At 31.3% G+C, this 14032-nt stretch overlaps 1 protein-coding gene and 2 pseudogenes across 2 annotated transcripts; 1 reads left to right on the forward strand and 2 right to left on the reverse strand.

Moving 5' to 3' along the window:
• Positions 1 to 1449: 1449 nt before the first annotated feature.
• Positions 1450 to 2835, forward strand: LOC104746867 (adenylate isopentenyltransferase 7, mitochondrial pseudogene; annotated as a pseudogene). Its single transcript, XR_015581614.1, has one exon. The product of XR_015581614.1 is annotated as an adenylate isopentenyltransferase 7, mitochondrial pseudogene (transcript).
• A 4477-nt stretch (positions 2836 to 7312) lies between these two features.
• Positions 7313 to 7985, reverse strand: LOC109129194 (small polypeptide DEVIL 23-like). Its single transcript, XM_019236907.2, has one exon. It carries the CDS (start codon positions 7762 to 7764, stop codon positions 7621 to 7623), a length of 144 nt encoding a protein of 47 aa, XP_019092452.1. The 5' UTR covers positions 7765 to 7985; the 3' UTR covers positions 7313 to 7620.
• A 1542-nt stretch (positions 7986 to 9527) lies between these two features.
• LOC109129107 (small polypeptide DEVIL 21 pseudogene) lies at positions 9528 to 9741 on the reverse strand (annotated as a pseudogene).
• Between the last annotated feature and the right edge of the window lie 4291 nt (positions 9742 to 14032).

Genomic DNA, 14032 nt, shown 5'->3' on the forward strand with positions numbered 1-14032 from the left:
CGGCAGATAAATTATGCATATAACACCGTCTAATTTTTTTGGTACTTTTAAACTATATTAATTAATTCAAACCAAAATTTTAAGAGTGGTTATACAAATAAAAATTAATATAGACTGAGACAAAATTGTCTTCCAACTATATTTACCAGCCCATTTCACAAATCTTTGGGAGTTTCTAGTTACCGGCTGGAATCGGATCCATCTTCTATTCGATAAATTTTGAATCACTAAAATCAGATAAATTTTGGGTTTTTCTTTTATTTTTAGTATTACCTAGATAAACTACATACAATTTGCACCTTTATTTTTTATGTTACCTAGATTTGCAAAACTTTGCTGCTTTATTTATATCCCACTGAAATATACTGAGTTACTGACAGGAGAAGAATTCAAAACTTGTGTTATAAAATTTATATTTAATTTTCATATTTGTGTATACATGTACGAGAGTGTTTGTGTGTGTGTATCTAACTACTACATATGCATTGGATCGGAGTAGAGCACTGTCCTTTATTCGAAGAGGGTAATAGATACACACGTGTTCAAGATTCGACCAGGAGAATGACTCCCAAAAAAGTACAATATAGTATGTATTTTATATTTCATTAAAATAAAGTGTAGTTCAGTTCTTTTATCAATTGAATGACTGATTGTAATCCGATCAAATTACAAAAGATAGCCTAAACTTGATTAGTAAATTTAAGAATAAAAATGAAACAAGATAGATGTGACCTTTTGTTGTTGATTATGCGCATTTAAAGATTAAGAAACCCTGGTTAGTGAGTTGTGACCCTCTCTTATAAGTCTCTCTACATTGTATCCAAGTCCATATATATATACATATATGGTTTCACAGATCTTAAGCAATTTTAGAAATTTTTATTAAAATAGTGTCTTTAATTTAAACAAATACTTGGAGATTACTCTATAAGGCTATAATTCAGGATTTTTTTTATTTTTTTTATTTTTGGCAAAAGGCTATAATTAAGATTTGAAGTCATCTACACTAAGAAAATAAACCCAGTGAAATTTGCTATAAGGTTATGACTAAGATTTGAAGTTCATGTTGAACCAACAGTAATATAATAAATTATCACAAAAAATATACTGAAGATATCTAAAAAATATAAAGAGTATACGTAGTTAAATTATATGTAACTTTTGTAAGCATGCTAGAATTTTGATTTAAATAACCCATAAGATCAAACTAGAAGGGTATTAATTATTATTTTTTGTTGTGAAAGGATTTTGTTTTTCTTTCTGGTAATTTTGTTAAGTTTTCGTTGTGAAATTACGAAGGGAATTTAACTAATTACTCTTAGTGAAGTTTACTATAGGTGGGACCTCTAAAATCTATTTTAATAAGGTTGTAGACCAAAGTCAGAGGTAACACGGCTATGCTCATGGTGTATATATATATCCTCTCCTCATACCTCCATACTTAAATACTTGTAAAGCATTTGCTACCATTCACCATTATCTCTCACTCTCATTCTCGCAATTCTGATCTTCCCTAAGAAGTTGCAAGTTTTTTGACGGCTCACGACTCGTTGAGGTGGTCTACCAAAAGGACTAAACAACAAAACATATATTTTTCCCACACAAAAAAAAAGTCAATCATCATCATGAAGTTCTCAATATCAGCACTGAAGCAGGTACAACCAATCTTGAGCTTCAAGAACAAAGTATCTATGGTCAATGTCAACTCTTTTCTCCATCCCAAAGAGAAAGTCGTCTTTGTGATGGGAGCTACCGGATCGGGTAAGACTCGTCTCGCCATCGACCTAGCAACTCGTTTTCAAACAGAGATCATAAACTCCGACAAGATTCAACTTTACAAGGGTCTCGACGTGCTTACAAACAAAGTGACCCCTCAAGAGTCCCGAGGCGTGCCTCACCACTTGCTCGGAGTATTAGACTCGGAGTTCGGAAACCTAACGGCCATCCAGTACAGCCGCCTTGCGTCACAAGCAATCTCAACACTCTCAGCGAACCATAAGCTTCCCATAGTAGCCGGTGGATCAAACTCTTACATTGAAGCACTTGCAAACCATACCTCAGGGTTCTTGTTAAATAACTACGAATGCTGTTTCATTTGGGTTGACGTGTCCTTACCCGTACTCAACTCCTTCGTCTCAAAACGCGTTGACCGCATGATGGAAACAGGATTACTCGAAGAAGTGAGAGAAGTATTTAATCCCAAAGCGGATTATTCCGTGGGGATACGAAGAGCTATCGGAGTCTCGGAGCTTCACGAATACTTACGTTACGAATCTATAGTTGACCGTGCAACACAGAGAATGATGCTTGACGTAGCGGTTAAATGTATCAAAAAGAACACAGAGTTATTAGCTTGTCGACAGTTTAAAAAGATTCAACGTCTGAACAAGAAGTGGAAGTTGTCTATGCACCGCGTGGACGCTACTGAGGTGTTCATGAAACATAACGTAGAAGAACAAGACGAGGCTTGGGATAGTCTCGTAGCTAGACCGAGCGAGAGGATCGTCGACAAGTTTTATAATAATCATAACCAACTTAAAAGTGATGATGTTGAGCATTGTTTGGCGGCGTCGTCTTACGGCGGAGGAAGTGGAAGTAGAGCCCACAATATGATATGAAAAGTTTTGTCATTTGATCATTTGAAGCTTTTTGGTGTGTGAGAATTAAAGATTTCTTATGTGTGGTGGTGATTCCACGGAGGTTTTCGCAACGTACGCAGGTGTGAGATATTACCCCGAAAAGAAAAAAGAAAACAAAAAGTTTTTTTTTTGTTTTTTTGGTTGTTAAAATGTTTGTATATAAGATATTCGGTTAATATTAATTGTTTGATACCTATTGACCACGAGTTCATGATAACCGAAAGTTATAATTCCTTGTGCCACGATAACACACTTACGTGTAATTGTTTATATAAAAATTGCAATTATTTTGTATTGCTTTCTTTTTTGTTGTATTTGGTATATCTTGGCCTTAAATTTACGCATTCATGTTATTGGTTGAAGCTAAAAAGTTAATTATAACAGTTAAATACGTTGTTTTTATTTTATTTAATTATATGTTTGTGTTCACGTTTATATTATCGTAGATTTCACATGCAAAAGACGGATTAAAAATACTTCATTTAATAATAATTGTGTTAGTATGTAGGCTACTGTTGTGTCGAAAACATCATGAATGAGATAAACAGACGAATCAATCACTCATAAACTCATTATTCATTAACATGAATTACAAACTCAAATCCAGATGTGGAACAAATGAAAGATGAAGAAGAACAGAATCAGAACATAACACACTAGGATTTTAGGAGTTCGACCCATAAAAATGTAAGTAATCTACGTTTTAGCTGTATTTCTTAGAAACTCACTATATGAGATTGATTGTTTACAAATTACTAGATCAAACGATATACTGAACATCTTTTAACAAGAATAACCATACAATAACTTATCTTTTTATACAACCGACAGTAAACTATAGGTTATATAGAATCATGCTGAAAATTACATCTTCATACGTGAAACATAACTTATCTTTTTCGGATCCCACTTTGGAGACCATTTTACCCATATAAGCACAAACGAAACAAGGGTAGTTAGACTACTTGAATCCTGGCTTTTAAGTCATCTATTTACTCGTTCTCTTTCATGTAGCATCAAAGTTTGGGACAATTCAAGTAAATCAAATGAACAATCATAGTAAAGAAAAAAGTGAAAGGAGGAGAATCCTGAGGTTATTAAGGAAAGGGAAGAATCGAAGAAAGAACAAGGAAAAGAGAGAGAGCGCGTGGGGTGTGCTAGTGAAGTGAGTTAAGCAGTCTATGTCAAAAGAGTTGTATAAAATGCACGCGCAGCTCTTAGTCTTAGGATCTTCCGTACACAAGAGCAAAAGCGTGTGGAGAAGGTTGCATCAATCTCTGATTGATTCAATCATGAATGACGTTCGTACAGTTGTGAGAGTCATTCATATTATTACTTTCGATAATACACTAATTTATGTTCTGTATCGAGTATTATTAGTTTTGATGTTAATTGATATTCATATGGACCCATCCATTAAATGGGATTGTACACACGTCAAGTCATAAACGCATCTAAGGACAAAGGAGGTGATGAACTAAATAACACTAAACAAATGTCATAAGGAGACAGCATCTGATGTCTTTCTTTACCCTTTTCTTTGGTTTTATAATTTTTAAACGATTTTTTTTTTTTTTTGGGTTCACAGTTGTGATGTTGTGAACTTCTGATAATGATTTGTGGGGTTAGTAATTTGAGATGAACTTGAAAGCACTGAATAAAAAAATGTGTTTACGACTCGATATTCTCATTCACCTTAACCAATACATACTACGTACAGTCGGCTAATCAGTAATCACTATTGCTCAACTGGTAAACTAGATCAATTTATATATTGACACACAAACACACACCAAAAATATTATAATAGAAATGTCTTAAAACTATTAACTCACATTATATTTATGATGATGGCTCCAAGTTAGGGCTTAAAATATGAAATATGACAAATCAAAGGTTGAGACTGAACATGGCAAATACCAAAAGCTGCTCTTTATTTATTCCCCTCAATATTTGATATTTATCCTATTGTGACGCAAATGGAAATTGTGTTATTATATTTTGCAGAAAATGGCGAATCTTTCCCTGACATAATTAATAAGAAAATAAATAATCTTCTTATGTTGGCTATTCTTAATATACCGATTCTATTGGTACAATTTCAATGGGTTATATTATATACTCTTTAATTTCCGCTTTCTTTTCTTTTCTTTTCTTTTCTTCCATCAATCGTATTGCATTCTACATATATTCGATATCGGGGCCATGCTTATCTCGTTATCTTCAAATTAGTCCTCACTATTTTTAAGGGAACTGTTTTGTTATACTCCTAACCAAAATTATTTTCTTACAAGGAATTTTTTTAAAATAAAAACGCCATGTTGATATTTACACTTACTGAAACTACTTCCTATGTTTCAAAATATAAAATATTTTAAATAAAAGTATGCATATTAAGAAGTATTTATTTTATTACGAATAACCAATCACAACAAACTGTATAATATAAATAATCATAAAATTTTAACGTAATTTATAATTTGCATAAAATTTTGAAAAACATCTTATAATATAAAACAAAACAAAATTCTTGAGAACAACTTATATTATGAAACGCATGGAGTAAAAGTTAAGCAAATAATAATTTACATAAATAATTAGAAGAAATATTTTATCAATAACAAGCATAAGTTAGATGTTGAGTTACAACTTCAGGAACAAACAAGAAAATAACTACAACACTTTGACACTGCAACAGTGGGAATATGAATATATGACCAATGCTCGTAGCTATCTAGAATCTACAATTGCAGAATTTTAGGCCTTCGATTTTGGTATGTCTTCGTCTCTTTTACTTGTGCTTTTGCTTTTTAAAGCCCATTTTTGTTTAGGAGTCTGGTTCTTATTATTCTTAGCTTTTCTATATGTACAAGAAGAATATAAAAGGTCAACATCAACTTTTGCAAAGAGAGAACCTAAGTTTAATGCCAAAGTTCAGTTCTGAGCACATAAACACAAAAAGAAGAAAACTTCAATTTCTAAAACAATTTTATTCCAATGAGAGAATATATATTTCCACGTCACATTGTCTTCTTCCTTCTTTTGTGTTGTGTACTTGTGTTTGATGGAGCCTTTGGAGACACTGTTCCGTGACTTTCGTCCTTATGCATGCGTGTAATCCGTGGGCATCTCATTCTCATCATAATTTTACTAACAAGTACATGCTATTTTCTTTTATCATGCATGTCGCAATCCTATGTATTCTCTCAAAACAATTTATAGAGTTCAAGAACCCGTAGGCCCAGCTCTAATGGAAGCCCATTGAAACACATAATTTTGAACCAATCCTGATAATAGTTTAGGGTACAAAGTGTGAGACAATCCAAGAAAGGATTTATTGAGGCTAATGAAATAGAAAAGATAGTAAATAGCTCATTGAGCTTTATTATGCAAAAATGTAAAGAAAAGGGGAAGAGCTTAGACCATCTCTATCGCCATCAATCTTCGTTGCTCAAAATAATGTATTTTAATTATTTTCTTTTAAATATTATTATATATTTAAATAATAAATCTGTAAAAAAAATTGATTAATCATAAACTACCATACGTCAGAGAAACGATTCTAATTACGATGCTCAATGAAAAAATGTTTTTCACCTTTTGGTTTCTTTTATTATTATTTTTTAATTTTTAATTGAGAGTATCTTTAGGAGAAACGACTAGTGGCCATGCTCTTAAATTGTCATAAAAAACAAAGAGATTGTAGATTAATATTTCATAAATGTGATGAAGGAGAGTTGTCTCAATACAACTCTCAAGGTTACATCTCTTGCTCACATAACAATCCTATTTATATCACTTTCTAAGGAAACCTTAAGATACATGAGCTTGCAATAACACATTGGGATTGGCTTGGACTTACGTTTGGCTTCTTGGACTTAAGTGTTATAGTCCCATAGCCAATCCCAGTCTTTTCAGCATCTCCCACTTATTAGAGTCTAGTGTAATTGGAACCATGGTTGGAGTAGGAACGAAATTTTTTCTTGGGGTTTCTTGACTCCCAAGGAGAAAAAGCCCTATTTCTCATCGTTACTTCCAGATGAAGTCGATTGTTTCGCTCCATCCATAAACCATAGAAGTAGACTACCCGTAAAGTCATTGACGTGTTTCAAATGCGTTTCCAGTTCGTGGAGATCTTTGATCTCGGAGAATCTGTTTACTCTGAATTCTGAAACACGCTTTGGTCTTGGAGGCATCCAATGCAACAACATGGATAGTTTTCTCATATTTTGTTTAACTGAAACATCTGAATATGTTGGACATTTGTTTATAAAAGAGAATACTAATTATGTGCCAAAGCTAGTAAAGATCATTTGAAGTTATAATTAAAAGTAGCTGTACAATCATATCATACAGTATTAATTATCAACATTTTATTTCGAAACTTCAAATGTATTTATCTGCCCAGTATTGAATGGTCATAATAGTTTTTTTGTGTGCAATGGTTTCTGTTTTTAAGTCAACTAATTCATGAACTTAAGTGATATAAGAACAATTTATATCCTCACATGTCCAATCAATCTATTTTACATGACAAATACAAGTGTAACGAGTCATCTTTAGAGAACTTTGTAATGGATCATTTTTTTTTTTTGATTTTTATGGAAAATACCAAAGTGATAGACTACAGTATATTACAACGCTTACTTTATGTTACTTAGGAGTCTTTTAACTTTCTGTCTCTTAATCAATATGGGGTAAAACGTTAATATAGTACTTTTATCCTTAAATAGCCAATAAACATCAGCTTTTTGTCAGATTTACTTACGATTACTATATAAAGCAACTAATTAACACTAATAATATGTAGAAAGCCTAGCTACTACATAAACAAACCTCAATAAATCCCATATACACACATACGTTACTTCTAACGACTCGAATTAGATAAAAACAAAATTTCTGAATCCATCCTCTCCATTGATTTTCCCTCAGACTTTGTACATAGTGTGTTAACGAGCTATTCTTGTTCGATCATTAGTCAATAGTCATCCCACCGTAACAAGAAAAGCAAACACCTCCAGATTATGTACGCACGTGTTCTCTGCTCTTTACACCAATCCCAGCACCGGAGCTTCGATATCCGACCCGATCTATCTCTTCTTAACAACATCTTCATCTTCATTGACTACCTCCCTGGATGTGCTGTCGTCTCTTTTAATTGTTTTAATGTTAAGATCTCTCTGTGTTGTTGTTTATGAGTAGGGAGAAGTACAGAGAGGTGTGGAATAAATAGAGAGGCTTAAGTTGTAATTAAGTTTGTTAAAGAGAGAGAGAGTTTGAGAGAGAGAGAGGTGACATGAACAAAAAGAGTGGAATCCCACTCTACAGAAGATTACAAGACAAAGCTGAGTTTACTTGTTTTGCTTCTCTTGTCTTTTTCTTTCACTCACTTTGCTTCCATCTATCACTCTCACTTATCACATTTTCTATCCAAAAAAAAAAAGAAGAAAAACAAACTAATGTTAGGGAAACTGAACAGTTACGTGTTTGTACATTTACATATAATTCCTATTCGTATAGAGCATGCATGTTACTACATGAATATTTTTGTACGATTTTGCCCGATTTGACAATTCTAAGTTGAAGACTTTTTCTGAAAATGTATTTCCTTTTCCGACCCCAACAAAACAGAAAAGTAGAGATAATTAAAATTGTGACTATTATAGATTAAATTTTGAGTGGAGGCTCACATACACAAATCTCTTATAAACTTATATTCCAATAATTTAAAGTAAAACTTCGAGTTAATTTCTCAAGAAACTTATCTTTCAATAGGATTTTTAGGGTTCGAGATTATAATAGGGAAGTCAGATAGGCTTATCTTTAATTTATATTAAAACTTAGAGTTAATTTCTCAAGAAACTTATCTTTCAATAGATTTTTAGGATTCGAGATTATAATAGGGCAGTCAGATACGCTTATCTTTTTGGCTTTTTGACCAATGCTACCATATTTTTTTTGGGGGTCTATGGTTTTGGATATATTTCCAACTAAACCATTTTAGTTTTTGATTTGGACAAAAATTTAGCATTTAAAGAAACTCTCGACTCACAAGATATTTTAGATAATAATTCAAGTTGGGAACTAAACCGGGTTGGACTGTCCCAATTAACACCCCTAGATAATGAACACAACTCAATTAATTGTCGGGTCTTGGATCATGCGTTTGTTTAATCACTTTCACGAGTAAAGATGTGTGGGACATAAAACGAACTTAAAACTAAGCAGTTGTGTCTTTCGTCCTTCTACTTTACTTGGTTGATGTTTCATAATGCGACGCATAAACGAATATAATAATGCATGGATATGTAATCTTCATGCAGCTGTTACCCATTGGTGCTGGTACTGGTCGGGTTATCGAGTACCATTATTTGTTTTTCTTTTTTTAATTATTATAACGTACATAATTTAAGTCTTAGCCTTTGAATTGAAATAATACATGTGGTGGAAAATAAATAAACTAGTCGTATATTGTTGTTTGATAGTATATTTACTTGTACAGAATGAACTGAAGTGATAGGTTTTGTAATTCCAATAATTGTACGTAGCTATTCAATAAGGTTATAAGTGTATCCGTATAGACTATAGTCACTCTATCAATTAAATACTACATATCATAATAGATTTTGTAGACTTTTTATGGTAAGTTTAGACTTTAGTGATAATAGACTATGAAGTTTGTCCCAAAAAAAAAAGAAAAATGTGATACTAGACTATGATATGAGATCTTTAAGGATATCATGTCGTTGAAAATTGCAAAGAAACTAAAATACATTTCTTCTGTATAATTCAAGCTTAAGAGATTTGTACAAGTCCAATGATTTACACAGTACTATACTATTCTCCAATTTATACCATAAATGGCGACGTTTGGTAGAAAACTAATTAAAAAGAAAAAAGTTGGAAGATCAAGATTAACAAGACATAGAAGATTAGCTAAGAGTTATCATCGGAAGAAAGAAGCATAGTGATGCAAATTCTAACGATATGAAGCTTTGCTTTATTTTGCCTCATCGTCCTCTTGATCTTCTCCAACCTCTCTTTCATTTTTTCCATCATCCTGACTCATCAAGTTTCCAGATATGTTGGATTCCAACATGGCAACATCTACCATACACACGCATACATATATATACGTGCAAACACCTGCACGTACGAACAAAGGAAGAAGCGACAATCCCACACCTGTATACTTGAGCACAACCTCCAACACTGTATATACAAAGTGTCCAAACACCATGAAACTCTGTCGGAATCCTACGTGCTTAAGATACTTATTTTTGTGTGTGTTATAGTATATGATTTACACCATAGAGTTTTGTGTTTGTGGGTGGATGTACAACTATACATACAAAAATTAAACTAGCTAGCTAGATATTAACTAACCCTATGTAAAAACAGTACGACCTCCTTAAATGATATATCAATTCATAATCAAACATTCTTATCCTTCCTTTAAGTCATAAATCCTCAAAATATTCATATATACTACAGCAAATTAACCAATATTTTAATTTATTTTTTTTGGAAAATTAATTTTCCCAAAAAATGACTCTACACTCATTTTAAATCATTTAAAAATATATAATATATAAAACAGAAGAAATTTCCAAAGCAAAAAAAATACAGATGCGTGTAAGCTCTAATTAAATCTCGAACTGACTCCAAATGTGATAAAATATCATTTGAAAACTAATATTGCAGTAGAATTCATCTTTAAAAAATCTCACTACAATAAAATATCATTTTAAAACCTCAAATTCACTCCAAATATGATATCTTAAATTAGCTCTAATGATGATATTAAAAGAAACATGAATTTATTTTCTTTCGAACTAAAAGATAATCCGTGCTGATGATATTCATCTTCTTTTTTTTTTTTTTTTTGTATGTCAAAAGACACCTCAATTCATATGAAAGCATGCATAATGAATTGGCGCATGGATGGACATGGTCCACTTGTAGCTAGGAGAGTGAAGCAAGTTCACGTGCTGATCGTCATGCAACAACTCTTTGAATATTTGCATAGATACACATTCTTAAACTCATCCTCCATGTTCTCACTCTACTTTTGTCCTCCTCCACTAACTTGTCATTTCTTAACTTTTTCAATTTTGGTTCGATTGTCTCAACTAATTAACATTATCTTTTTTTTTTTTTTTAGTTTTTATTTCTTTATATGTAATTTTCTTCTTTATCATCTTTTTTTTCATGTTCTTTTTATTAATGCTAATGTCTACAATCTACATTAGACCTTCCATTTTTCTGTGTTATATATATTCACAATCCTATAGGTTGTTGTTGACAAAAAAAAAAAAAAAAATCCTATAGGTTGTTCTCTGTAAACATGATCAATTATTTTATTTATTTATTGAGCTAAATATGTATAAATATGCATGTTCAAGAAAAATAAGAATTCCTTTTACCAAACATAATAAGAATATTAATTTGGATAAACCATAACAATGATAACAAACAGACACACATACAAAAACTAAATAGTGATAGTAAAAGACAGCCACGTTTTCTGTTTATGACTTATCTTCAACTATTAGCTTCAATTGGTTGTATTAGCCCTACAAGCTGTCTGTTTCATATCGTGTGCACAGCACAAAACATATAATCTTCCTGTCTTCCAAAATAAGTTTGCATCTCTTTTTAATTAATCCGCACCACATTTTTCTTTCATGAGGTTTCTCGATTGAAACTATAGATTTAATCCAAAACTTATACATAAAAGTAATAATGAAATCATAAGAAATCCAACCTCTGAGAAAAAATCTAGTCATTATTTTAGCCATATAAGATATAAAGCATATAATACAGCTTAAACTAATCATCTCAATCAAGCAATGTAAATATATTCACAGATTTGGGTATAAATAATATATTCCGATATATTGTATGCTCTTTTAATTTCATCACCACCAGAGACATTGATATGATTTAGATCTTGTTAAAAATTGTGAAATTTTAGAAGGTGATCGTAATGACACTTTCTTAGTATGATTTATAGATGCCACATGCTTGAGAAAGTTAAATAGATATTGCAATTTTTTTATTAGAGTATCTCCATCCACCAGGTTTTTAAGAGGGCATCTCGTTTAAAAATGTTACGAGAAAATCAAATCACATCTATCACTTAGTTAATGGTTCAAATTATTTTGAATAATATATAATTATATATATATATATATAGAGAGAGAGAAACATAATCCGTTTCTCACTGACGTTTCAAAAACTACATTTTTAATGGACGTATTGTCCTTGAAATCATCACCATTTTTTATTTCTCATCTAAGGAATTTCGTATATCGTATATAAAATTAATTTTTAATAACATATGTAAATTACCTATTTATCATTTTCAAAAAATCAATAAGATATTAGATTTGGAAGGAAAAAATGAATGGATATGAAAAACTTAGTTAATAAAATAAATTTAAATACTAGTCATTTCATAAAAATATACGAAATAATATTTATTACTCATCAATCCTAAATACACTAGGTAACTTCATGTACAACACAAAAGAGAAATACAATAATAACAATAATAATAGTATTACTTTACTCATTTACCATTTTTGTAAGTTCATTTTTTTACTAAGTGTCATTAGCTCGACTGGAAAGTACCAAAAGAAATTTAAAGGTGAAAAAATCAGATGTTAAAAAAAAAAGTTACAAAAATCGATTGACATTTCTGATGAGACTAAGGCCTTGATTGGTAACGGTTGTTACTTATGACTGTAAAGACTTTAACTTTAAAATTTTAGCTGTAGAGAATTTGGCTGTAAATGCTTTAACTGTAGAAACTTTAAAAATTTTAACTGTTAAAATTTGATTGGTAACAAATGCTTTTAAATCGATAACGGTTACTTTTATTATTAAAATGATGATATTAATGATAATAATGAAAATAAAAATAATTATTATTGAAATGAATCTTAAAAGAAAGAGAATAAAATAAGGAAAATTAATTTATAAAAATAAAATTATGTAAAATATATATATAAACTTGTGGAGAGATTTTAAATATAATGAGAGGAAAAAAATAAAGTTTTTATATTTGTTTAATTTTAAAGCCTGAATTTAAGACTTTAAAAAATCTGAGTAAACAACGAAGAGAAAAAGAAAAATGGCTTACAAAACTTAAAAAAAAAATAAAAGTCAAAAAAGTCTGATTGACAAATTGTTGGCTGTTAAGTCTTTTATTTGTTTTAAAGTCTTAAAAGTCTCCTACCAATCAGGACCTAAATTATATGATGTGGTCTCCAATTTGACAGAATGTACAAGTTTAGACCCAAAACCTTTTTGTCAACCAAGAAAAACTCAATTTTTTGATATTTGATATATATATTTTTTTTGTATATTAAAAGCATTAATTTATTAAAATAACAACACAAACTACCCTTACTATATATGAAATTATAAAATACCTCATCAATCTAAATCTAACTCAAGTACGCAACATAAACCCAATCGATTCCAACTTGTAACCAAATTGGATAAACCAAAACTTATTTTAATAAATTAATATTTTTAATAAAATAATAATATATGTTAATTAAGTTAAAATTATATATGGACATTGACGAGCATAAATATATTTATCATACTGATTTATCAAAATCTTAACTAAATATTTAAGATATTCTTAATACATGTGATAATAATGTAAGCGATGAACATCTTTTTTTTTTTTTTCTCATAAGGGATATTTATTAACTTTACCTTCAAACGAAGGAAGAGAAACGACATGTTACAGAGCCGAAGGAGATATTAAACTCCTCGGAATTTTGCCGGCGGAAACAAACCTTCCCCGGTTCTAAGACTGAACACAAAAGTACAACAATAAAGCCGGCAAGGTTCAAATTGACACCTTCCGGATACTAAGCCGACAAGGGTCGAAACCCCTTCGGACACAAGCCGGCAAGTTTTAAGAAAACTTCCGGATTCAAAAGATTGATTAACGGAAACAACCATCCGAAAATCAAGATAAAAGATCAAATCTACAACAAAGCTACAAAGATTATCACCTTGCCCCTTACTTCTTCAATTTTCCAATTAATTTCTGTAACCTGAAGCTTGATTCTGCATCTTCGATAAGCGGACACCATCAGAGCTAAACTTCTGGTCACATAGTCCTCTCTTGATTATGTGGAGACTTCGATAGTGAGATATCTTGGGCTACCAACGATTGGCAAGACGGATCTTCAAACGAAGATATTAAAACCGTCGAAAGCTGCCTAGACCGGTGATGTCAATAATTCAATTGACTGGATCCGGTATGAAGGAGCCAAGAACCATCAGATTTCACCCAGATCTGAAGAATGGTTCGAGTGGAGGAAGCTTAGAAAAAGCCGCCTTAACCATAGCACCACCCACAA

This window comes from Camelina sativa, chromosome 15 (assembly GCF_030686135.1).
Source record: "Camelina sativa cultivar CO46 ecotype springtype chromosome 15, ASM3068613v1".
Classification (NCBI taxonomy): Eukaryota; Viridiplantae; Streptophyta; class Magnoliopsida; order Brassicales; family Brassicaceae; genus Camelina; species Camelina sativa.

Coding starts and splice junctions, on each gene's coding strand:
- LOC109129194 (XM_019236907.2), bottom strand. CDS start 7,764: ATGAAGATGAAGATGTTGTTAAGAAGAGATAGATCGGGTCGGATATCG.